Source organism: Coenobita brevimanus, chromosome 29 (genome assembly GCF_032717465.1).
Source record: "Coenobita brevimanus isolate Jiangsu-jjx chromosome 29, ASM3271746v2, whole genome shotgun sequence".
Classification (NCBI taxonomy): domain Eukaryota; kingdom Metazoa; phylum Arthropoda; class Malacostraca; order Decapoda; family Coenobitidae; genus Coenobita; species Coenobita brevimanus.
In genome coordinates, this window is record NC_136982.1 from 38,972,197 (window position 1) to 38,999,220 (window position 27,024).

General features: G+C 45.9%; 1 protein-coding gene and 1 non-coding gene across 2 annotated transcripts in view; both read left to right on the plus strand.

The window, feature by feature from the left end:
- The window catches only part of scf (Calumenin B scf), an 86,325-nt gene that overhangs the window by 16,054 nt on the left and 43,247 nt on the right, over positions 1-27,024 (plus strand). Inside the window, exon 2 of the mRNA XM_080268689.1 lies at positions 21,513-21,615. Coding sequence (XP_080124815.1) covers positions 21,520-21,615 — 96 coding nt within the window. The 5' untranslated portion in view covers positions 21,513-21,519. The remainder of the gene's footprint in view (positions 1-21,512; positions 21,616-27,024) is intronic.
- LOC145395132 (5S ribosomal RNA) lies at positions 3,780-3,898 on the plus strand. Its single transcript, XR_013896561.1, has one exon. It is a non-coding gene; the product is annotated as a 5S ribosomal RNA (ribosomal RNA).

A 27,024-nucleotide genomic window follows, 5' to 3' on the forward strand; every position in this document is an offset into this window, starting at 1 on the left:
TGCCGCACTGTTGCATCTTTATCTCTTTTCTATCATTACTTTAATGGTCACTGCTTCTCTGAACTGTCTGCATGCATTCCTCCACCTCTACGACGGGCGCGTAGCACCCGTCTAGCAGCAAACTCTCATCCCTTTTCTGTCCAACTCTCTAATGCAGGAGTTAACCATTACTCCCAGTCCTTCATTTATGCAACAGGTCAACTCTGGAACTGTCTCCCTCTGTCTGTATTTCCTGTTGCCTATGATCTCCAGTCTTTCAAACGCAGTGTGTCCAGGCATCTCGAAATGAATGGATCTTGAATTTGGCTCTCTCGTATTTTGTTTTTCTTTTGGAGGGATCTGTTATTGTGGGCTCATGGCCTTTGGTTCCTTCTTCTATCTATCTATCTATCTATAGCCCGACGCCCTAATCCCGCAAAGGGTGGCCGCAGACAAAACGCCTCCAAGCCGCTCTGTCACCCACCATTTGACTACTCTCCCCCCAACTCACCCCCCCTCCTTCATATACCTCTCAACTCCATCCTTCCACCTCATCCTCGGTCTACTTCTCCCTCCCTCCACCTCACCTACATACACCCTCTTAGTCAGTCTTTCATTCTCCATTCTCTTCACATGTCCAAACCACCTTAGTGTATTTCTCCTAATCTTCTCAACCACATCCACATCCACCCCACAGCGTTCCTTCACTTCTTCATTCATCAACCTGTCCCTCCACGTCACTCCACATGCTTCTCTCAAGTAACTCATTTCCACTGCTCTCACTCTTGACTTGTTCCCTTCTTGCAAGGTCCATGTCTCGCTTCCATACGTCAGGGTAGGGATCACAATACTATCATGCAGTGACTTCTTTACTTCCATATGCACTTCCCTATTTCTCATCACTGCATTCAGTGTACCAACAACCGTCCTTCCCTGCTGTACCCTTTCACGCACTTCATCCCTCAAAGTTCCATCCTTACTCATCACACTACCCAAGTACTTGAATGCACTCACATTCTCCATATCCTCACCATCTAACCTCACTGCACACTCTGTGACTTCATTCCTCTCAAACACCATAACTTTACTTTTGTTTACATTAACTTTCAGATTCCTCCTCCTACACACTGTCCCAAATTCATTCACCAAACCTTGCAACTCCCATTCATCTTCACTCAACAGTACTGTATCATCAGCAAACAGCAACACTGGAATCTTCCAAATCTCACCCTCATTCATTAGAGCCACCCCCACATCCACTCCCCTACCCTGCACCTCCTTTAAAATCCCATCCATGTATATATTAAACAGACATGGAGACATCACACAACCCTGTTTCAGTCCCACATTGAGATCAAAGAACTCGCTTAGCTCACCATCCACTCGCACCGTAGCCCTAGCTCCCTCGTACATACTCTTCACAGCACTCAGTAATTTCCCCTCCACTCCATATATTCTTAATACCTTCCACATACCTTGCCTATCTATTCTGTCATAAGCTTTCTCCAAGTCCATGAAGGCAGCATACACTTTCCTTCCCTTCTCTAGATACTTCTCCACTAAACATCTTAGCACAAATATCTGATCTACACACCCTTTTCCCTTCCTAAATCCCCCTTGTTCTTCTCCAACTAGCTCCTCTGTCATATGCCTGACCCTATCAATGAGTATTCTACCATATATTTTACCAGTCACACTAAGAAGGCAAATCCCTCTATGGTTACCACATACTTCTCTCTCCCCTTTTCCTTTGTATAAAGGAACAGTTATACCTGATTTCCAGTTCTCTGGAACCCTTCCCTCTTCCCAAGCCAATCTACACAACTCCATATCCACTCCACAGCAATCTCACCCCCATACCTAAGCATTTCACCAAACACTCCATTAATTCCTGGGGCCTTTCCCAACTTAATCTTCTTCATCGCTTCCACTACTTCCGCCTTATTGATCTCTTCCTCCCTCCTCTCATCTCTTCTTCTCCCAGCCATTCCCCAACCACTTATACTCGCACTGCTCTCACTCTCTACATTCAACAAATCCTCAAAGTGCTTCTTCCATCTCCTCAATTTCTCTCTCTTCTCCACCAACAATCTATTATTCCTATCTTTCACTCCCCTACTATTTCCCCTTTCACACTGCCTTACTTTCTTTACCTCCTTCCAAACAATTTCTTACTCTCCCTCCATTTCACACTCAGATTCCTCCCAAACTCTTCATCCACTTTCTTCTTACTCTCCTTCACCAGTCTCTTAACTTCCCTTCTCCTGCTCATATATACCTCTCTCTTCTCTCTCTCATCTTCTCCCCTACCTCTACTCACTAACCATTCACTATATGCCTTCTTCTTTTGTTCCACAGCTCGTTTCACCTCATCATTCCACCATGCTGTCCCTTGCACATCCTTGCATCTCCTCCTCACTCCACAAACCGCCTCACACGCTGTGCCTGTCTCTTCCGTGAATATCTTACATACATCTTCCACCCCTTCTATCTGCTATAGCTCATACCTTCCCAATCTTTCTTCCACTATGCTCTTATACTCTGTCATTTTCTCACTATCTTGCAATTTCTCCACTCTTCTCACAGGAGCTGCTTCCTCCTGTCTTCCCGTTCGTCTCCTCAACCACTTTCTTTGCAGCTCTACCTTGGCCATCACTAAGTGATGGTCTGAGACTCCATTCCCCCACCCTCTCCACACTCTTGCATCCAACACTTGTCTTCTCATTCGCTCATCCACACACACGTAGTCTATCATTGCCATTCGTTCAACAAGTTCACCATCCATCCTCCTCATTACTCTCCATGTATACCGGTGGATCATCTTATGACGAAAGTAGGTGTTGGCTATTGCCAACCCCTTACAAGCACAGATGTCCACCAAAGCACTTCCATTCCTATCTAGGTCAGCTGGCACACCCCACTGACCAACCACTTCATCCACTCGTACATTCCCAACTTTGCCATTCATGTCTCCAATCAACAGCACTCTCTCGCTCCTCTCAAACTTGTCCATACACGCTTCTACTTTTGCCCAAAACTCATCTTTCACCACACCTTGCAACTCCCTTCCTCGCATTAAAAAAAAAAAATGGACACTTGAATTACTTCTTTGCATCATTCTAGCTGGGTTAATATATTATTGTGGTATTTTGGTTTCACTTGTGATTTGGAAAGTAAAGAGCATCCTTTAGTATACTTTCTCACAACATGAATGTTATTCATAATGAAACTACAGTACAGTATGTAAGTTCATGTCATTTCACAGGAGTGCTTTTTTTTTTTTTTTCTAGGCCTAATTAAAACAAATGTATATATATGTTGTATATGTATTATATATATATATATATATATATATATATATATATATATATATATATATATACATATATATATATATATATATATATATATATATATATATATATATATATATATATATATATATATATATATACAGTATATATATATATATATATATATATATATATATATATATATATATATATATATATATATATATATATATATATATATATATATATATATATATATATATATATATATATATATATATATATATATATATACAGTATATATATATATATATATATATATATATATATATAAATATATATATATATAAATATATATATATATATATATATATATATATATATATATATATATATATATATATATATATATATATATATATATATATATATATATATATATATATATATATATATATATATATATATATATATATAGATGTAATTTTTGTATATATATATATATATATATATGGCCATACCACGTTGAGTACACCGCTTCCTGTCCGATCAGCGAAGTTAAGCAACGTTGGGTCTGGTTAGTACTTGGATGGGTGACCGCCTGGGAACACCAGATGCTGTTGGCATAACGTTCTCCCCACGTGTCAAGTGGGGTTGGTGGAGGATTAGTGCCCCTCCCTGTAAAACAATTAACTCTAAGCCCTTGGCCACCCCGTTTGGGATACATGGCGTCTGGCAATGAATGAATGAAAATTTAGGTTTGGTACAGTTTTATGGATGTACGGTTTAGTCATACATAGGTAGAATTTCACTTCAGTGTTGGTCATAAATTTGGTATTTCCATGGAGTTTTGATATTAAAAAGTGTGAATTAATGTTCATTTTAAGCTATATAGAAGATTAATATGCATTTTGTGGTGCATAGCCTACCAATAAACGTTTCCAGTTTTGAAATGTTAGAAACGTGATATGGCTTCAAACTTCATCAAAGTTTATATTTGATATGATCAAATAATTTTTTTTCAAAAACTGTAGTTGTCATTTCATGGATCATTTATGGTCCCATCTTAATTAGCCGCGTTATCATGCAACATTTGGTTGCAAATGCTTCTCACAAGGTTTTGGTACACAATTACCACAAAAATATGCAAGCTTACACATTTCAAATGTGTAGCTACTTTCTAACAACTTTACCTCATCATCCTTCCCTCCTCTTTTCTACTCTGATGGCTATGTAGCTATTTCTTCTACTGATAAAGCAGATCTCTTCGCTCAGACTTTCTCCTCCAGTTCCACCTTAGATGATTCCGGTGCTGTTCCTCCATCACTTCCCCTCCCCTCTGACTTCCTCATGGCTGACTTCAGCTGATGTATTTTCTGCCATCACTGGTCTCAGTACTAATAAGGCATATGGACCTGATGGAGTCCCTCCTGTTGTCTTCAAGAACTGTGCTTCTGTGCTTGCACCCTGCCTAGGTAAACTCTATCGCCTTTGTCTATCAACTTGTACCTTTCCTTCGTGCTGGAAGTTTGCTTTCATTCAGCCAGTCCCAAAGAAGGGTGACCATTCCCAACCCTCTAACTCGTCCAATTGCTTTAACATCCTGTGTCTCGAAAGTTTTTGAGTATTCTTAACAGAAAAATTTTAAAGCATCTTTCCTATCACAACCTTCTTTCTGATTGTCAGTATGGGTTCTCTCAGAGATACGCCACTGGGGATCTTCTCACCTACCTTTCAGACTCCTGGTCATCCTCCTTTCGGGACTTTGGCAAAAGCTTTGCCATTGCACTTGACATCTCAAAGGCTTTCGATCGAGTCTGGCATAAATCTTTAATTTCCAGACTGTCCTTTTATAGTTTCTATCCATCTATCTGTGCCTTCATCTACAGCTTCCTTTCTGGTCGTCTTATAGCTGCTGTTGTAGATGGCCATCATTCTTCTCCTAGATCTGTCAACACTGGTGTTCCTCAGGGCTCTGTCCTTTCATCAACGATCTTCTAAGCTGTACATCTAACCCTATCCACTCATACACAGATCATTCCACCCTTCACCTTTCCATTCGGTTCCTGCAATGTCCAACTCAGCAGTTACTTCAACAAACAAGGGATGAGGCTATGGCACACCTAATGTCTGACTTGGCTCGTATCTCTGACTTGGGTAAAAATAATCCTGTTTTTAATGCATCAAAGACTGAGTTCTTATACCTACCAGCCTGACAAAATCTTCCACAGAAGTAACATCTATTGTTTAATATTATCCATCTCAATCCTGCATCATCCTTGGACATGCTTGGGGTTTCATTCACTTGGGATTTATCTTGGAAAGATCATAATACATCTCTTGTAAAATCTGCTTCCAAAAGGTTAGGTGTGCTAAGCCAACTCCATACCTTTTTAACCCCTGCACAGTTTCTTACTTCATGCATGGGTTTTATTCGCCCCTGTGTAGAGTACAACTCTCATGTGTGGGGAGGTTCCCCACGTACAGCTCTTCTCAGTAGGGTGGAGTCAAAGGCTTTTTGTTTCATTAACTCTTCTCCTCTTACTGGCTCCCCTCAACCTCTGTCTCTTCCCCGCACTGTTGCATCTTTATCTACTTTCTCTAGTTACTTCCTTTGTCACCGCTTCTTTGAACTGTCTGCTTGCATCCCTGCACCTCTACGACGGGTGCATAGCGCCTGTCTAGCGACAAACTCTCATCCCTTTTCTGTCTGACTCTTTAATACAGGGGTGGGGAATGTCCGGCCTCTGGGCCTTACAAGGTCCACAAGACCATTTGATCAGGCCTGCAAGGCACTTCATAAATACAATTTCATAAACTCATGAACAAATATATATGTATATATATAGATAGATAGATAGATAGATGATAGATTGATAGAGATATACATTTATCTATCAATCTATCTATCTATCTATCTATATATGTTATGCTGGTGTTTTTAGGCGGCTTCCCGCACTAGAAACACCTAGGATGCGGCTGGGTCCTTCCTAGACTGGAGCTTAAATATCAAGAGAGAGGCAAGGCACAAAAACTCAGGGCAACAACCTTACACGTATATTGACAAATTCAGTGCTTAGGAACAGGTAGATGTCACATAACAGTAATCTAGACAATTATAGGACATGTACTGAGATCATGGGTGGCAGTATCGCGCAGGATACTGTTAGGACAATAGTTCTGGGTCAAAGTGAACAGCACACTGTACAATGCTCATGCTGTTGGGCAGGGAGAATTATTCACTGTCTCACTAAGTAAAATTCACACTGACACTTTGGTGCATGGTTTGGTGTTAGGCCCAACTACACTGAGGAACTTTTATTACCGGGGCCGAGACGTGGATCTTGCACATTTCACTGAGGTCACTATATTCACTACTCGGCCTTTCCTCGTCATTGTTCTCACTGGGGGTCTATTCTCAAGTCACTATATCACTGGCAGATCTTTTACTTAATTTCTCCTTTTTACATATCAATACACTGCCTTGTCTATATGTCACTGTTCCACTGTCACTGCAATTGCAGTGTCACTCACTGTCAGGATCTGGGTAGGGCGGCGGTGAGGGCAGAGGGCATTGGGGAAGCTCACAGCTCTATTCCTGAAGGGGGCTGAGCCTTGCCAGGGGCCTCTGCTTCCCGCGGCCACGGGACCACTCATAGGGGCGTCCTCTCTCGTCCAGGGCTGTGTGGGGCGAAGGACCCCGCACTGGCGGGGCTGGAAACTTGAGTGTTGTCCTCAGGACTGGGGCCGAAGAGGTTCTGGAAACGCTCACTTAGGCGCCTGACGGAGGACGAGTGTCTCCTGTGTCTGGGTGGGGAGAGATCCCACCCAGGGGTCCTGGGGGGCGGCCTCGGGGTCCTGTCTCCTGCAGTCAGGGACACCATCAGGAGCTGGCTGTGGCATCAACCTCTGTAGGAGTCCATCAGGTAGGGCCCTTCCGGAGCTGGCTGTACTGAGAGGAGCCCTGGGGATAGTACAGGGCCTCGCCAGTAGTCCTCGGGGCTGGGACTTTCCTCCTGAAGGCTGCCTCGTTTGCGGTGGACAGCATGGTCATCTGCACCTTTGCCGGTTGGCAGGTCTGATGGCAGATCGCCCTCTCATAGTGGAGTCACAGGGGGCGAGGGGCTTTGGCGCTCCTCCTCGGCACGGCTACTGGCCGTCGCTGGGTTCCTGTGGGCAACATGGGCGGTTACCGGCCGTCCCTTTGTCGTAGGCGCAGCTGCTGGCTGTCGCCTGGGCCTGACTCCCCTGACGGAGGCACAGGCAAAGTGCGGTTACCGGCCGTCACTTGGCTGTCGGCACAGCTACCGGCCGTTGCCGATGCTCGGTATGGAGGACGACGTGCCGACGAGGAGTGGCTGCAGGCCATCTCCTGCCGATGGGCGCGGCTACCGGCCGTCACCTGTGTCATGTCCTCTGAGGCAACTACAGGAGGAGAGGGGATGTACCCTTCTCTCCCCAGTGCGGCTGCCGGCCATCGCTGGTTCCTGTAGGGGGGAATAGCAGCACCTGACGGGGGAGCAGCTACTGGCCGTCTCCTGCCGTGTGGTCCAGCTGCAGGCCATGGCCCCTTGGGGGCGCGGCTACCGGCTGTCGCCTGAGCCCGGCTAGAGGCCGTGGCTCTTTTAATAGTGAGCGGCTACTGGCCGTCTCCTGAAGGGCACAGCGGCTACCGGCCGTCTCCTGAGGGCCCTCCGAGCAGCTACCGCCCGTCTCCTGAAGGACTGAGTAGTTACTGGCCGTCTCGCAAAGGGCACAGCTGATGGCCATTGCTGGGATGCTGCTTGGAGCTGAGGAACTAGTTCAACCCCGATCCTGTTGAGGGTCAGCTCACCTGCAAGGTAGTCTTCGTTTCCTGCTATGGTGGCGGCAGGTGAGTTCCGAGTCATAGGGTGTGCAGCCCTGGCGGACTTACGTCCCTGTCGCCCAGAGTTGGGCCGCGCTCTGTCTGCCCCTCTGTAGGCTCCTCCTGGGGGTGTTGTGATGCCATCGGTGACTATTCCCAGTAATCCCTCTAATATCCGAACGCCCAATATCCAAACATCCCCACTAACCGGACATAATCATCCTGGGATCCAATATTCCCAAAATGGGCCCAAAACCGCAAAAAATTCGAAAAAAATCTGACTTTTTTTCCCACCCGTAATTTGAAATTGCCGTCTGGCGCCGAACAGCTGTTACACCATGGTCCCTTTCACCCCTTCCTTCCTCCCCCCTCCCCCCTCCCCTGTCAGGGTTGCCATTTGGTATTTTTCATTACCAAGTGTGGGCCAATTTGGTAATGAAAAATTCGTTTGGTAATGAATCAGAATAATGCATTACCAAATGGATTTTTCACATGTATGAGGATACAGGATGGAGATGGTGGATTGTTTGCTCTCTCTGATTAATCTGCTACCCTACATAGCGTGAAAATAATCAACATGGTGTTAATTATAAGGAGAGTGATTACATGTATTTCCACATGTATATATAATTAGTGAAGAATAAATGCTAGCTTTATGAATTTGGTAATGAAAAGTTAAATTTGGTAATGAAAGTTGAGGAGATTGGTAATGTGGCCGTTGCGATTTGGCAACTCTGTTACCCCGCCATCATCAACAGTCACAGCTTAACTCCGATCAAGAGCAGATGCTCATAGCAGTGCAAGCCACAGGTGCTTGTTTTTTGTGAATAAACAGTGAATAAACTGCAATACCTCGCCACTAGAACACACAGGAATTTACAGTGTTGTGCAGTGTTAAGAAATTTGAATTTAGAGTGCAGAGGATTAACTGTGGACTGCAAACTGGCGGTTCAAACCAGTCCAGGAACCAGGGACTTGTAAGTACCCAGAATGTTTAATATTGTATTAACTCACCAATGGTTCTTTTGCATTTATTTCAGTCTTTTATGTCCCTTATTGGTGTGATTTGGGTCTTAAATAGGTGCTATGCATGTCCAGAGGGAGTTGTATAGGTGTTTCTCTGAGTTTGGGTCCATAAGTACAAGTCCATAAGCTGGGGCCCAATATCCGGACAGGACCACTATCCGGACCTGCCTATGACCCTATTACGTCGGATATTGGAGGGATCACTGCAAGCTCACCCCTAACGCGCAGGTTTCGTTCCAACCGTGGCACGCGTAAGTTTTAACTACTCATTATTTTGCTTCCTAGACCCCCTAAATGTGTTATTTTGTTGTTATCTGCCATTGGTAATCAATATGAAGCACTTTAAGTGGTTAGAAGGTTTATTTAATGTTATAACTTACAAATACAGTACTGCACAGCAAAACTTCAATATACAAATACATAAACACAAGGCACCATTCCAGTGCCGATTGGTTTCGGGACAATTTGACGTCAAGTTAATTGGCTATCACAACAATAACAAGACAATTTGCCTTCATTAATGAAGACAGCTATGGGTGATGCTAGAATGTAATTCAGAGGCGAAATAAGTATATTTATAGAATGACGGGAAATCGTTCAGGGTGCGAATTGTCCTGACGGGGATTCATCCATATTTTGACGGGGAATTGTCTGACGGCGAATTGACTTGACGGTGAATTGTCTCAGAACCCATTGATCATGGGTAATCATATAAATCAGGGTAATTGGTTCCAATGCCTTATTTAATGTGGTTGGGGAATGGCTGGGAGAATAAGAGATGAGAGGAGGGAGGAAGAGATCAGTAGGGCGGAAGTAGTGGAAGCGATGAAGAAGATTAAGTTGGGAAAGGCCCTAGGAATTGATGGAGTGTGTGGTGAAATGCTTAGGTATGGGGGTGAGATTGTTGTGGAGTGGATATGGAAGTTGTGTAGATTGGCTTGGGAAGAGGGAAGGGTTCCAGAGAACTGGAAATCAGGTATAATTATTCCTTTATACAAAGGAAAAGGGGAGAGAGAAGTATGTGGTAACCATAGGAGTATTTGCCTTCTTAGTGTGACTGGTAAAATATATGGTAGAATACTCATTGATAGGGTTGGGCATATGACAGAGGAGCTAGTTGGAGAAGAACAAGGGGGATTTAGGAAGGGAAAAGGGTGTGTAGATCAGATATTTGTTCTAAGATGTTTAGTGGAGAAGTATCTAGAGAAAGGAAGGAAAGTGTATGCTGCCTTCATGGACTTGGAGAAAGCTTATGACAGAATAGATAGGCAAGGTATGTGGAAAGTATTAAGAATATATGGAGTGGAGGGGAAATTGTTGAGTTCTTTGAAGAGCATGTACGAGGGAGCAAGGGCTACGGTGCGAGTGGATGGTGAGCTGAGTGAGTTCTTTGATCTCAATGTGGGACTGAAACAGGGTTGTGTGATGTCTCCATGGCTGTTTAATATATACATGGAAGGGGTTGTAAAGGAGGTGCAAGGTAGGGCAGTGGATGTGGGGCTGGCCCTAACGAATGAGGGTGAGATTTGGAAGCTTCCGGTGTTGCTGTTTGCTGATGATACAGTATTGTTGGGTGAAGATGAATGCGAGTTGCAAGGTTTGGTGAATGAATTTGGGACAGTGTGTAGGAGGAGGAATCTGAAAGTTAATGTAAACAAAAGTAAAGTTATGGTGTTTGAGAGGAATGAAGTCACAGAGTGTGCAGTGAGGTTGGATGGTGAGGATATGGAGAATGTGAGTGCATTCAAGTACTTGGGTAGTGTGATGAGTAAGGATGGAACTTTGGGGGATGAAGCGCATGAAAGGGTACAGCAGGGAAGGAAGGTTGTTGGTACACTGAAAGCAATGATGAGAAATAGGGAGGTGAGTATGGAAGTTAAGAAGTCACTGCATGATAATATTGTGATCCCTACCGTGACGTATGGAAGTGAGGTGTGGACTTTGCAAGAGGGGAACAAGTCAAGAGTGAGAGCAGTGGAAATGAGTTACTTGAGAGGAGCATGTGGAGTGACGTGGAGGGACAGGTTGACAAATGAAGAAGTGAAGGAACGTTGTGGGGTAGATGTGGATGTTGTTGAGAAGATTAGGAGAAATACATTGAGGTGGTTTGGACATGTGGAGAGAATGGAGAATGAAAGACTGACTAAGAGGGTGTATGTAGGTGAGGTGGAGGGAGGGAGAGGGAGGGGTAGACCGAGGATGAGGTGGAGGGATGGGGTTGAGAGGTATATGAAGGAGGGGGGGGTGAATTGGGGGGAGGGTAGTCAAATGGTGGGTGATAGAGCGACTTGGAGGCGTTTTGTCTGCGGCCACCCTTTGCGGGATTAGGGCATCGGGCTATAGATAGATATAGATAGACTTTATTTAAGACTTTATTTAAGTACTTTAACTTACATACGAGAACAATAAATATTTATGATATACACACCTCCGCCGGAACGACCACCCCGCCATCCCCCGGGAACCCTACCACCGAGCCACCACCCCAGGAGCGCCACCCCCCACCCTACCACCGAGCCACCACCTCACCACCACCCCAGGAGGACACCACGGCAGGCTGGGTCATTGGGAGATTGACCCGGAGCGAGAAGGGCGCCGGGGCTTCCCTGTCCTAAGTCCCTCTTCCACCCAACTGGTCTGACAGCGACCACGCAGGAGAAAGACGACCCTGCGGGCAGAGCAGCCTTCACCAGGTTCGGGGTGGGACTGAGCCAGATTCAGTCCCAGACAACACCGCAGTAATGGCCACTGTACGTGCCGGGGAGGGAGCGGCCACTGTACGCCCCTTAGTTGTTTCCCCCTGTAGCTCCGCCACAATGGCCACTGTACGACCTTCAGCTACAGCCACATCTGGAGACGGCCTTAGAGCGTTAGCTATTGAGCGCACTCCGACTGGCAAAGGAAGGAGGAGTGGAACCGTGATAACGGCCACTGTACGTGTCAGGGAGGGAGCTGCCACTGTATGCCCCTTATCCACTACCTCCTATTCCTACGGGTTTAACACCGCGGTAACGGCCACTGTACGTGCTGGGGAAGGAGCGGCCACTGTATGCCCTTCTGTTACTTCCCGTTGGGCAGGCAGACCCACGGTAACGGCCACTGTACGTGCCGGGGAGGGAGCGACCACTGTACGCCACTTATCTGCCTCTTCCTCCTTCGGAAGCAGCACCGCCACAACGGCCACTGTATGTGTGGCGGAAGGAGCGGCCACTGTACGCCCTTCAGCTGTGGACCTTAGGAATTGCGGAACCGCCACAATGGCCACTGTACGTGTGGGGGAAGGAGCGGCTGCTGTACGCCCTTCATTCATGATTCCTGGGGTCCTCCCAGAGAAGGAGGTTCCTTGCGCGGCCGGCCTTTCACCTCTCAGCTGTGTGGGACGCCCTTTACTTACTCCCTCCAGGTGTGGTTCCCTGGAGGTACTGCCGGAGTGGTGGTGCGGCCCTGTGTCGGTCCTGCCCCTACCCCTGGTTGGACCCGGTCCCTGACGGATGCCAGACAGAAGAGGTGCTGCAGTCTGCCCCTGACGGCGCCCCTCCCTACAGGAGACCACAGCACCCGGGCTCCCAGATTGGACAGGCGGGCCCCAGAGCCAGGCCGCTTGGGCTCCACTCCCCCACGGCTCTCTGCCCGGAGTAAGAGGTGACAGGCCAGCCTCCTGCAGCTGTTCGGTCCCCAGCCCCGAGGGCTGCCCTTCAGGTCGAGGCCCCCAGGTTGGAGGGCCTCCCTGCACCCCACCGACGAGGCTCCAGCACGAGAGCCTCTCAGGTCGAGGCCCCCAGATGGGAGAGCCTCCCTGCACTCCCCTGATGAAGAAAGCCCGGGCGGTGACACCCCTGCGGGTGGTGCACTGTCTCCTGCAGGAGGGCTCCGCAGTAGAGCCCCCTCCCACACCCGGACACCTCCTCTGTTAAGCCCAGGAAACAAGGGCAAGTAGTGACTTTACCGCATCTCGTGTGTCTTGAAAACCACAGAGACGGGAGTGAACAGTAACAGTGAAAGAGTAAGGCCAGAATAATATAAGTGACACACAGTGAGACGAATACCCAGGCAGAACAGAAAAGACTAGTGAACACGGGCACAGAGACATACGGAAACAGTGGGGCGCGAGGAAAAACCAGGAACCTCTGAACAGTGTCTCCGCAACCAATTAACTATCCTGAGTGTCGCGACTCGCGCTCTGACAAGTTATAGTAATGTTCGCTCTCTTGACCCCTGGACCTCTTTACCCCTAGTGCATCTGGTTTAGACTATTAAATGCTAGTTCTGCCCATGGACATAATACGAGTATAGAGAAATTGTAACTCACCATCGATGTATAACTGAAAATCTCCACTATCTGCCTGTGCTGTGTGTGATACATTACCGTATATTGAGGAGCTAACTCTGTAAACCTGTCTCCATCATATCCTGTAACTCTTTGTTTTTATATTGTAACAGTGTATTGGATTAAGACAATAGATGTGTTAAGGTGTACTGCCTAGTTTTTATGCCCTGTTCCTTTGTGGGTGCTTTATTTCCGGTCCGGAAAGAGGACCCCGTTCAGTCTTGGGCGTTTTAAGGACGAGGAGTCGGACTAAAAACATCCCGCATAACAATTTAACTTTCAAATACAGTACTGAGGAAAAGCAGTACAGCAAATCTTTAACGAACAAATAAAAAAGGCAATATTCCAACGCCTATCGGGTGAGCTGGTTATAAGACTATTTCTTGCTTTAACGTTGTTTAATAGTACTTTAACTTGCGCATAAACTTAACAGTAATGTAAATATTTAACTTACAAATACAGTACTGTGGAAAAGCAGTACAGCAAATAATGTGATCAAAACTGTAATGCTAGGTGAAAAAGGCCCGACTCCTCGGTCCTAAAACACCTAACGTGTAGCGGGGTCCTCTTTCGTGACCGGAGCTTAGTGCAATGAAAGAGAGGCAGGACACAAAAACTCTAGGCAATAACCTTTTACACGTATATTCCCAGTCAGACACAGGACAAAATACAGATATTACAACATGAATAGTGACACAGAAATGAAACCTTACTTAGGATATTAGTATCTTGCAGGATACTGACTTAACCACTATGGTTGCCAATACAGAAAGTCTAGTGAACAGGTGTACAGGGAACACGGGCACGCGTGAGAGCGCGGGAGGGGGAGTTCACACCAGGGGGGGGGGGACACGTGACGAGCCGGAACAGAGTTATAGTAATATTGGGAAAGGATACGTCTTTCTAATTTACTCTTAGTATCACTTGATAGAAAAAGGGTTTTGACATTTGATATATCACTCGTTTATATGACGTTAGTTATGGGGAGGAGAAGTTGTAGGGAGAGAGGGAATAGCGGGACACTGGATATTCACTGTATTTACGGTAATACAAAGGGACGGATATTATTCTCACTTTCTATGGTTTTCTGACAGCAAGGGACATATGTATACTCTCACTACAGAGACTTCCTCAGGGGAAGAGTTCTTACTGGTTTCTTATGAGGGCGTCACTTATGAGTCAGAATTCTCGGGATTCACTCACTGTTCTCATCCTTACTCACTCGCCTGTGATTTCACTCGCCCTGCTACTGGACATGCATTTAGTCACTATATCACTGTAACCTGTTTTCTAGGGCAATGTCACACTTAATATAATTTCCGTCACTAGTCTTGGGGCAATACCACACTTGACATATATTCACTCGTGTCGTGGGGGCGGCTGGGAGACACGCCAGCGTCTATTTAGCCGGGCTAGGGGCACCACCAGGGAAAGGCGTGCCAAGAGGGCATGGGACGGCTCGCAGGGGCATCTTCTCTTGTCCAGGGCTGCACGTGGCGCACAGGCCCTTAGTCTCCGGGCTGGGATTAGGGGTGTGGCCCTCAGGGCTGGGGCCAAACAGGTCTAGGAGTCTCTGGCTCCTGTCTCGGCCAGAGGTGGAGGTCTCTTGGGCATGGAGAGGTTGCGCCCGGGAGTCCTGGGGAGGGCCCGAGGAGGCTGAGGGCTGCGGTCCCCAATATTAAGGGGCGCCGTCAGGTGGGAGCTGCGGCACTGTCTTGTGCTGGGGCTGACAGGTGAGTCTTCTCTAGGACCAGGCGTAAGGACCGGAGGCCAGGGGAGGCCGTTAGGCCTCGCGGGGTCCCTCTGGTGCTGGGGAGCCGGGTGTCTGTCTCACGCAGGGAAGATGTCGGCACCTCTGTCTGGCCGTAGGGCCCGGCAATAGGCCGTGGCTGTGTGGGGGAGTCAGCACTCCTCTGGTCGTCTCTCCAGAGGCCGTGGGCTCGTCTCTTCTGCAGGAGAGGGGAGCGGCAATTGGCCGTCTCAGGGGCAGCGCCTATGGAGCGGCAATAGGCCGTCTCCTTCGGCAGGAGGGGTGAGCGACAGTTGGCCGTCTCGGGGGCAGCACCTCTAGACCGGCAATCAGCCGTCTCCTTCGGTAGGAGTGAGCGGCAATAGGCCGTCTCAGGGGCAGTGCTTCCAGAGCGGCAATCGGCCGTCTCCTTCGGCAGGAGGAAGGGGTGGCAATCGGCCGTCTCAGGGGCAGTACCTCTGGAGCGGCAATCAGCTATCTCCTTCGGCAGGAGGGGTGAGTGGCAATTGGCCATCTCAGGGGCAGCACCTCCAGAGCAGCAATCGGCCGTCTCCTTCGGCAGGAGGGTTGAGCGGCAATAGGCCGACTCAGGGGCGGCGCTTCCAGAGTGGCAATCGGCCGTCTCCTTCGGCAGGAGGGTGGAGCGGCAATCGGCCGTCTCCTGGGGCAAAAGAGATGAGCGGCAATAGGCCGTCTCGGTAGAAACACCTTCAGTGCGACGCTTGGCCGACTGACGAAGGCGGGAGCGGCAATCGGCCGTCTCCAGAGGGGCGCTGACGGAAACTGAAATATCAGTTCCACCCCAGTCTGATTTGGCAGTCCTGCTCCCCGAAGGTAGTGTCCTCCGTCTGCTATGGTGGCGGTGCGACGGCTGAGTCTGATAAGGGCGCACGGCCCGGGCTGGCTTATGCCGTTGTCGTATTGGGTCCCCTAGTGTGGGTGTGGCTACTCCGTGGGGTCCGGGTAGGGGTGTCGGTGTGTTAATGGGGGCACTACACTGTTTCTTTCTCACTGTGTTTCTGGGGGCATTACGTTGTTCTTCCGTGTTTCTGGGGGCACTATGTTGTTCTTCTCTCACATCGTCTCCATGGGCGCTGATTTGCAAGCCACACATTTCAAAAACAAACCGTGCGTGCTGCGCTGATGTTCGAGGGTTTGGCCTTTCAAAGGCCTCTCCTGTAAATTTATAGTTTTCATAGTACAGTAATTCTTTAATCTTACGTTGTCTTATACGTATCCCAGCACTAACTGTGCATAACTGCGAGCACGTTCGGTGGTGAGAATGTGTTCGGGAAGAGCTTACTGGTTGATTTTAAGTTGATAATTTTGTATGGCCCACGAATGATGTTAAAAATATCCTAATGGCCCTTACTAGGAGAAAGGTTCCCCACCCGTGCTGAGGGGGTATCACACGGTTTCAGAAATCATGGTTTGCCAACGGAACGCATTCCTGGTGTGCTGGAACCAGGCATAAAACCCTATCACACGTTCCTCGATCGCCACCAATGGTCAGCAAACTTGTAAACAAAGCACACCTTAGTCTGTCCCACCGTTTCACACGAGTCACACGTATCAGACGCAACATGGCTTTTGAATTTGCTGAGGGAAGAGTGATTGCTGTATTGGCTCTTGCAGTGGCGGCACTTGAGGAGAAAGAAGCGGCGGTGGCCAAAACCACGAGAAGGCGGCTGTGGAGCTGCCTTCTCGTGACAAGGGAATGGCCTTATTTTATTCAATGAGGGCAGTTTCAGCATCCCTTTTCTATACTATCTGCCCAGATGCCATCGTATCTGCAGAGTTGAATGAACAGCGAGATATATACAGTACTCCTTCACCCAGCGTGGTGTGCTGTATCAACTCCCTAATGTAAACAACTGAATTATGGACATCGTTATTTCACCCGTGCACAAATATAAAAGGTTATTTAAGCTTTCATAAGTAGTAATATATATATCTATCTATCTATTGCCAGACGCCATAATCCCGTATGGGGTGGCCATTTGACTCTGAGTTATTTGTTTTACAGGGAGGGGCACTAACTCTCCACCAACCCACTTGACACGTAGGGAGCACGTATGGTTTGGTTATATGGTTACCACCCAGGGTGCGGATGCTCAAAACTTTAGTCCCGGTCGTTGCTCGCCAGCGCGGGACTAAGTCATCACCTGTGTTCACAATGGCTGCCGTCTGCGATGTTCAAAACAGTTTGGGCGCCATGTTGTGACGTCAGCGGGACTATCTCTGGTCGGAACTCCATCAAAATTTACGACTGGTACCAAGCAGTCCTAAAGCCCATTCAGCACGGTCGTAAGGAAGCTTCGAGCCTCTCATCAGCGTTATCTACCCCTCAAAACATTAGTTAAGGTGTTTGTAATACATACTGTACAAGCATACAGCGGTATTTTATTATGGCAAGGATCCCAGGGAACTCTCTCATGCATGATTTGTGCTTGGTTATCGAGTTTTAAGTGACTCGCTATTGAGGCCTCTTATGAATTGTAGATGTGCAGCATAATTTTATCTCATGAGACTGTGAAAGCCTCCCTATGATGCCACATACTTGCTATAAAATGTAGGCTACTCATATATTTTCATTAGGTATGGCATGTGAACTGCTTTCTTCTACAAACCCTCGTTCTAAGTTAGATGTGGGCAGATTTGGTATTTTTTCCGGTATATTACAGTTTAGGACACTACTGGAATTTCACATTTTAACCTCCATTCTCTGGAGTATGCATATTGAATTCCAGAGGTGTCCTAAACTGTTAATTTATTTATTTTTTTTTTTCCTTTAGGGACCTTTCATTAGCTCACAATTTTATTATGACCAGTATGGGCTGTGAAGTGATAGGTTAGGGTCTTTAGGTAAGGATAGAGTAAATGTTTACAAGCGCACCTGCCTCATGGTAATGAATTTGATATAGCTCAATAGGTACAGCTTGATGTCTGCATCAAATCATTCTACTTCTTCCATGGCAAAATAATAGTCTCTGAGATATTAACGAAAACCCACCACCACTTTGCACTTAGCTTAAAACCTAACCTAACATTACTTAACTGGACCCCACTGACCTAAAAACAACTTATCACCGTAATCATGAGGCCTTGGCTTGACAACCTCCAAGCAGGTTTGGGGTTTAGGTTAGGTTAGTTAATTTAGGTAGATTAGGTTAGATTGGGGCTAAAACTTTGTTGGATGGGCCTAATGGTTATTAACAAATATAAAATCTGTCAAAGATTATAAGTTAGAAAAGAAAAACATTGCAAAACAGGTCTTAATGAAAAAAATTCCAGTTTATTGACTAAACTGAATGCGTGAATTTAGTTTTTACGTCCGAAACATCACGTTGAATTCTACTGACAGCATTGACAGCAAAAGTAACATACTGCCAAGCTGCCGCCTTCATCGTGACTCCTGAGGCACTGTCAAATGAAAATTTTCCCAATATAAAGTCTTGCTTCTCTGCAACACTTGTTGCTATAGCCAGCAGCTCTGCATCAGTAAAGTTTGGGCGCCGAGGTCTCTTGGCTTTAGGTTCACCTTCCATCGTGAAGTAGGTTAGTATTAGCAGACAGAGAGGCGTGTGGCGAGTATCTAGACTGTGGCGGTGATATTTGTTGTTACCAGCATGCACGAGTTGTCTGTTTAGAAACAACCTCCTTGATTCTCATTGGGTGCCTTTTTTGTTACACTGATTCTCATTGGTTGCTATCAGATCAGCTGGCGAAATGCCTGCCCTCTGCCGCTTGATGGGACTAACACTTATACCCACCCTACGACTGACCGCTTCTCGTTTGAACATTGGTGGAGGTGGTCAGTCATAAGGTGGGAATAACTTAAGACGGGACTAGAGGAGCGACCACCGACGGCGGGACTGAGATATGACCAGTTTTGAGCATCCGGCCCCAGCGTTGTAAATGGTGTCTTGGCTTACATGAAACCATTTGGCTTGTCACTCAATGTAAAGCCACCTGTAACGGAAAGAAAAGCAATAAGTAGTGACAGGAAAGATGGGAGAAATAGGAAGAGAGGAGGGCAATATAATGGAAAATAATAGGCACTCTAGGAGGGAATATGACTTAAAAAATAAACAAAATACTGCAGTATTACCTCCAAGTTCTCCATTCGGCTTGCCCTACTGTTAAAAGCCGTGTTTTTGTCATCCAAGAGGAGCTTGGGATTCGAAGGGCATCTTGGGGCGCTTGGTTTCTGTCCGCAAAAACAGTCCAGGATACGTTGCCCCGAAAAATTGTGCCATTCGCAAAATAAACCAGAGGGGTTCGCCGAAGACAATCTTGTGACGAATATGCAACGTACACGCAGCCGTTATTTGTCTGAACTGGCTCTATATGTCATTAATATTAGCCACCTGCACCCAAATTTTACATTTATCGCGCAAAATTCATGATATATATAATTTATATGTCCTTACTGGCCAGTCTCACTCCCCAAGCAACACCAAGACTGCTCCCGACCACGCTTGGGTGAGATACGAAGACGGTAGAAAACGTTTAGTTCTTGAATCCGTGGACAGGAATGGGTTTGCACGGAAGCCAGTTTTGCCGACGAAATCCTTGGCGCTACCACGGTTTTGTGGGCGGTTACCACGATTTCTTCGGCAAACCATGATTTCAGGTACCATGTGATACCCCCTTAATGCAAGTGTTAACCAGTCCTTCATTTATACAACAGGTCATCTCTGGAACTGTCTCCCTCTGTCTGTACATTACCTACTTCCTGTGACCTCCAGTACTGTATTTCAGTCGCAATGGGTCCAGGCATCTCGAAGTGAACGGATCTTGACCTAGGCTGTCTTTTGTATTGTTTTTTTTTTTTTTTTTTTTTTTTTTCTTTCTTGGAAGGGACTTATGCGGGCTCCTGGCCTTTGGTTCCTTCTTCCTCGCATAAAAAAAAAAAAAAGATAGAGAAAGGGTGTGAACTGGGAGCAGGGCAATGAAATGGTGGGGGACAGGGCGACATGGTGGCGATTTGTTTGTGGCCACCCCTTACGGGATTAAGGTGTCTGGCAATAGATAGATAGATAGATAGGTAGATAAAATTTATAATTTTGCGATGGTTATTTCCCGTGCCCCACTTACACTCGTTGGAAGTAATTCAGATCCCTGCGCCCTGTTAATGTTTACCTTGTGAGAGAATTCACATAGCCATGCAGTGCTTCTATATTGCCTTGATGTTACTTCTCTCTCATGTATGTAATGTATCTTATACCTTTACAACAATATTTCAATGTCATTCTCATAACCATGAAACGGGAATTGTGCCTAATATTGGCATATCTCTTTAAGTTACTTTCACATAACATGGTGTTGCTTAATCAGTTTCCAGGAGTATCTGCCCTCGATTAATTACTCTAAAAACTTTAGTATCTAAGACGAGTCGAGTGGTTCCTTCATCAGCCACGTCACTGTCCTTTCCCTCCACGGAGAGACGGGGAACATTCTCGAGTGTACAACTCCCAGTATATCCTTCCTAATTTTTATTTGTGGTTAGTACACTTCTTTAAGCACTAAATGATAATATCTGTAGGGATTTGTGTGAATATCAGTTTTAATGATGTAACATCCTGGTGTCACGTAATTTGCTCTGAGTGTAAATGCAAACGTTGGAAGTTCCACGTCAGCAGAGGTGACGTACCGCTGCCAGCTCCTCCGACCCCTCCCTCGCTGATGCAAGATTAGTGCAGGCCCGCTCATCTGTCAGCCGGTCAAGGTCCTAATGCTACGTAGGCTTGGGAGTCCTGAAAGTTTAAACTTCTCGATACTGTAATTTAAAGTGGTCATAGTGATTTAAGGAAGTGAACCCACACGATCCCATTGGCCGTTTTCTGTTTTTTTTTTTTTTTTTTTTTTTTTCATAATTTCGTTTTACGTATATACGTGTCGGTCTGTGTTTATTTGGAAACTAGAGTATCAGATAATAGTAAAAATAGCGTTATTTCTTAATAATACAATGATATTTCGTCCGTTTTCTGTTCTCCCCTCTTTTGTTGTGGGTGTCTGGCAGCTGGCTTGAGGGTCAGGGCCCAGGGGCCCGGCTGTTGCGCGGTGAACCAGTCCCAGGGGTGCGAGAGAGGGGAGAGGTTGGGTGTGTTCGGTGGTCATTGGTGGATTGTGCGTTCGGCCATTTCAACATAATTTTCTTATTTTAACATACTGTAACTTAAATCTCACCTTGACCGGGTAAGTTATTTCTCTTAAATTATGACTTGTAAACTGCCTTAATTATTAGCTCGTAGTTTGTTTTACTTTTTTTTTTTTTTTTTTTTACAGCTTCAGGATGAAGATGAGGCTCCATTCTCTGTCTGTGTTGTTACTGACATCGCTAGTTATCGCAAAGCCAGCTGACGAAGAGAAGTCATCAAGAGTGCATGAGGTAAGTACGTTACCCTTAATCATTGCATTTATGCCAATAATTCATTGTTAATTATCATCACCACCATCCATAGCAGTCTCATAGTCCATTGTGTCCAGGGATCCCAAATCACCTTAGAAGCAGCATTACGTGGCGCGTCCAGAAACCGAATGGTTTAAAGTTTTATACTGACTTATTCTCAAGGAGTCACAGATTTGATACGGCAATATTGCTGATGTTCTCGTAACATTGAGTCATTCTTCAGTTTATTATTGCATTCCATATTATTGCTTCCCTTTATCAAATATCATCCACTTTATCAGCTCATCATTCATCTTCCCAGCCGTGATTTACACAAGCGATGGTCATGGTCAGGGATGAAGGAAGTATTTTAAAATTTGTGAATTTATTCCCAGATGTGAATGTGTGATACATTTTTGACATGAACAGTATAGGTGCGTTTTATCCTGGCACAGTCAATATAGTACTCTGGCCAACCCATACACCCCAAACCCGTCATCTCACGTAGGCTACCCCAGTCTCCCCACCCCATTATCACACACCCCAGCCCATCACTACACCCCATTCTCACACGCCTCATCCAATCACCCCATCCCATCATCTCACACACCCCAACCCATTACCCCACCCACCCCAACCCATTACTCCACCCCATCATCTTACAGACCTCAACCCATCATGCCATACCCCATCATCCCACCCCATTATCTCATAGCCCACCCCATTGTCTCATACATCTCACTCCATTATCTCACATAGCTCACCCCAACTCATCTTGAGCCATCACTCCACAACCTGACCCATCACCTCACACATGCCAGCCCATTACCTCACAAACCCAACCCATCACCTCACACCCACACACCCCAACCTATCACCTCGCACCCACACACCCCAACCCATCATCCCATGCACTCCAACCCATCACGACACACCCCAGCCCGTCACCCCATGCACCCCAACCCATCACCCCACCCACCTCAACCCATCATCCCATGCACCTCAACCCATCACCTCTCGCCCACACACCCCAGCTTATCACTGCGCACACCCCAATCCATTATCTCCACAACCTAACCCATCATTCCACAGCCCAACCCATCACCTCACACCAACCTATCAACCCACACATCCCAACTTATCACCCCACACACCCCAACCCATCACCCCACACACCCCAACCCATCACCCCACACCCTAACTCATCATCCCCACCCTAACCCATCAACTCACACAACCCAACCCAGCACCCCACACCGGCCCATCAGCCCATACACCGTACCCCATACTGTACCTATATTACTTAAGCATAGTGATGTCTTTTTTTTTTTTTTTTTACTGTATTCTTGCTACAACCAAACAATTAAAGGAAAGCCATCCAGCAGTGAATGGGTTAATGAAGGGTACTGTGTATCTTAACCATTCACATCAAAAAACCTCTCTGAAGTGAAATATTTCATCTGGAAAAAGCAGAAGTTAACTGAGTAAAAGATTACCAGATTTAAGTTCATTCATTCATTCATTGCCAGATGCCATGTATCCCAAACGGGGTGGCCAAGGCTTAGAGTTAATTGTTTTACAGGGAGGGGCACTAATCCTCCACCAACCCCACTTGACACGTAGGGAGAACGTTATGCCAACAGCATCTGGTGTTCCCAGGCGTTCACCCATCCAAGTACTAACCAGACCCAACAAGTGATTATATATATATATATATATATATATATATATATATATATGTATGTGTGTGTGTGTGTGTGTGTAGTGTTTTCATAATCCCCTTGAATCAGATTACTTCAGTTGGTTTGCAGTGTTTCCTTTGAAGTGTCATCAGTCTAATATAATGATCCGAAGGTCTGTTGTGTATCTGTATCCGTCAACAGTAGGTCCACTGCAGGACCAAACCTTCTTGGAAAGAGAGCGATAGCCACTATATCTTGCATTAGCTAACTTGTCCATGGCTTAACACCATTTCAGTAATAACCTATAGTTGGTTAAAACAAGTTTCATCCAGTTAATGAAATGATGATCTGTGTCGCACAGTGTGTTCATATTTTTTTTAAATTTCACCCTGATGTTTCATAAGTAAATGCGAGTAAATGTAGAAAAGAGTAAAGTGATGGCTATTGAGAGAGAAGGTGACTCCCAGTGTGATGTTACAGTGAACAGAGAGAGGCTGGAATTGGTAGAGAGTTCAAATACAGTACCTGGGAACAGTCATAGAAAAGAAAAGAAAATGTGCAAAGAAGTGGAAAGTAGAGTGACACAAGGGAAGCAAGTAGCTGGTGCTATGAAGGCCTTGATAAGAAACAAGGCTTGAATGTTGCAGCTGCACGAGGCTTACGTGGAATGTTGGTGCCAACTTTGACATACGGATGTAAGATAATGGTGTGGCATGAAAATGAAAAGTCAGGAGTAAGAGCAGTGGAGATGGGAGTGCTGAGGAATGTATGTAGTGTACAGAGAGTGGATAGGATACAGAATAATGTGATTCATCCATCCATCCATCATCCAATCATACGTTGCCCCATGAGGAGCGTAGAAGCCTGGGGCTAGGCAGTTGGTCCTGACATTAAGATGAGAGTGACCAACCTCACTCATCCCTGAGTGGCATTACGTGAGCAATAAACCCCAATCACCCCTTGGTTATAAACCTTCACCAGCTCAATCCGATTGGAGCACAGTAATTACCCACTAAACCACCAGGCGCCAAAATTTGGTTATATGGTTACCACCCAGCATAGTAAATGGTTTCCTGGTGTACAGGAAACCATTTGGCTTGTCACTTAGTGTAGAGTCACCCACAGACAGAAGGAAGAGGAAAGAATGAAGGAATGAAAGACAGAAGAGGGAGTGTAAAGTCACCCGCAGGCAGAAAGACGAGGAAAGAATGAGGGAAAGAAAGACAGAAGAAGATGGAAGGAAAGAAGGATGGAGGAGAGGACAGGGCAGACACCCGAGAGCAGCATTACATTGAGTGAGTGGAAGGTGAGCGCCCCCACCTAATAATGTGATGCGTGAAAGATACGGAGTGAGGAAGGCTGTGGACACCAGAATTGAAGAGAGTATATTGAGATGGTTTGGTTATGTGGAGAGAATGGATGACAACAGAGTGGTGAAAAAGGCATATCTTAGTGAATTTGAAGCAGGGAGGAGGTGAGGTATGCTAAGAAGAAGGTGGATGGATATAGTGGGTGAGTTTGTGAGGAAGAGAGGTATGAAAGTTGGTGAGGCTAAGGGACTGACATGAGACCAAGCTGGATGGATGAATTTTGTGTGGAGAAGTGCATAACCAGGGATTTGGCACCCCTTTTTAACATGACAGTTTGGATTGGCTCAATCAGATAGGTATGTGCGAAGCTACAGAACGTGATAAAAATTTTTTGGCCTGTTTGATGGACCCAGGATTTCTAAGTCTTGAATGGTGAGTGAATGGAAGCATGGCCTATTGAACTGGGTAAACTTTGGCTGTCTGGACGTTGCCACTCCTCACCCTGTCCTAGGGTGGGATAGGAGGTCCGGATGATGATGATGATGATCCATAAGTCACAGGTGGTGGGTGAGAGGTTGCAAGTTTATGAACAAGTTGACTGACACTAGTATAACCAGAATAGACCGTTCATCATGTTCGTGAAGTACAAATTGGAAAGTTGTATCTATAGGAAGAGTGAAGTATGTGAGAGTTGAAATGTAGTAGGTAGTGGCAGTATTTGCATGTGTCAGTTTGTGTATGTTTGCATGTCAGTTTATATATACAGGTATATTTACATGTCAGTTTGTGTATATGTTTACATTCATCAGTTTGTGCATTTCATTGGTAGAACTGACAGGGTGCAAACAATTGCAGGTATATGAAAGGACATAATAACACCAGCACCTACTTTAAATTTCTGCATAGGTGTTGACTTGAACTTTAGACTTACTGGACTCATGCATCACAGGATTGTCCTAAGTACAGTCACAACTCAGTATATGAGTCTGGTATGCAATTAATCGGTAGAAGAATGCAGTAAAAATTACAACCAGTTTCGAGTAACAGTCATGAAATATGCTTATAAGATAATTGTGGTGGCTGCTTTCTACAATCATGTGTGTATGTGGTGCCTCCTATGCAAGTTGATGGTCAAATGTTTGAGCCAAGATGGCAGCCCAGTGCTTACATTCATTTTGATCATCTCTACACCAGACTGTACCCGTAGTCTCTTACTATTTTATTGTGCATCTGCCTTCCACCACATTATCCGTCGAGCCAAACGACACAGTTGGACATCTTTTGTTTCTAGCATTTCGGCGGATGCCCCATTGCAGCACTTTGGTCTCGTATCTGGTAAATCTCTAGTAAGCATATCCCACCTGGGGCTCTTGTCCTTTCTTTAGATGGTGGTTCTGTAGCTGATGCTTCTTTGGTTGCTGAAGCTTTAGGTAGTTATGTTAGTCTTGTAAGCACAGGGTCCCACCTTTCTCCAGATTTTCACCATCTTAAATCTCTTTCCAAATCCGTCCCGATTTCTTTTACTTTGTCTGCTGAGGGGGCTATTAATGCTCCTTTCACTCTCCGTGAGTTGTCATCCTAACTTTAGTTGTGTAAATTTCCAGCGAGGGTCTCGATGGTATTCATTATTGTATGTTGAAACACCTATCCCCTTGTGCCATGTCTTTTCTTTTGGCCCTTTACAACAGGATTTGGTCTGAGGGTATCTTTTCCCCTGCTTGGTGTGTGGTGGTCATCCTACCATTTCTTAAGCCTGGTAAAATAGGTTGTATTCCTCAAGACTGCTGTCCCATTGCTGTAACCAGTTGTTCGTGTAAACTGCTTGAACGTATGATCAGTCATTGACTTGTGGCACCTTGAATCCTGTTGTCTTTTTTCCCCCTTACAGTTTGGATATCACAAGGATATCGCAAAGTTCTTAGCACTTTAGATCCTCAACTTCGATCGGTGTATTTTATCTGTTCTGTCTTTTCCCTTCACTAGTCAAAATTTACCAAAAATGGCGTCGTTTTATCAAGCCTCGGAGTCCCCAGGGGGGGGACCATAAATGCCCCCACCATCTGCCCCTCTCCCAGTGACGACTCAAGGTGCCTGGAAGCACTGTCTGACTCTCTTCTTCTTCATTTCTGCAACATTCGCGGCCTTTCCTCTAACTTTCGCTCTGTTGAGCACCACCTCTCCTCCTCTAAACCTCACCTTCTTTTTCTAACGGAGACTCAGCTGTCTGAGGCAACAGACAGCAAACCCTTTTCTGTATCCTCCTACTTTCTCTATACTCATTTCTAAGCCAAAGGTGGCTGTTGTGTATACAGTATATACGCAACGACTTATCTTGCTCTCGTGTTCCTGAACTTGATTCTTCTGAATTCTCCACACTCTGGCTTCGGCTTTCCTGTCATTCTCTGACTAAATATATC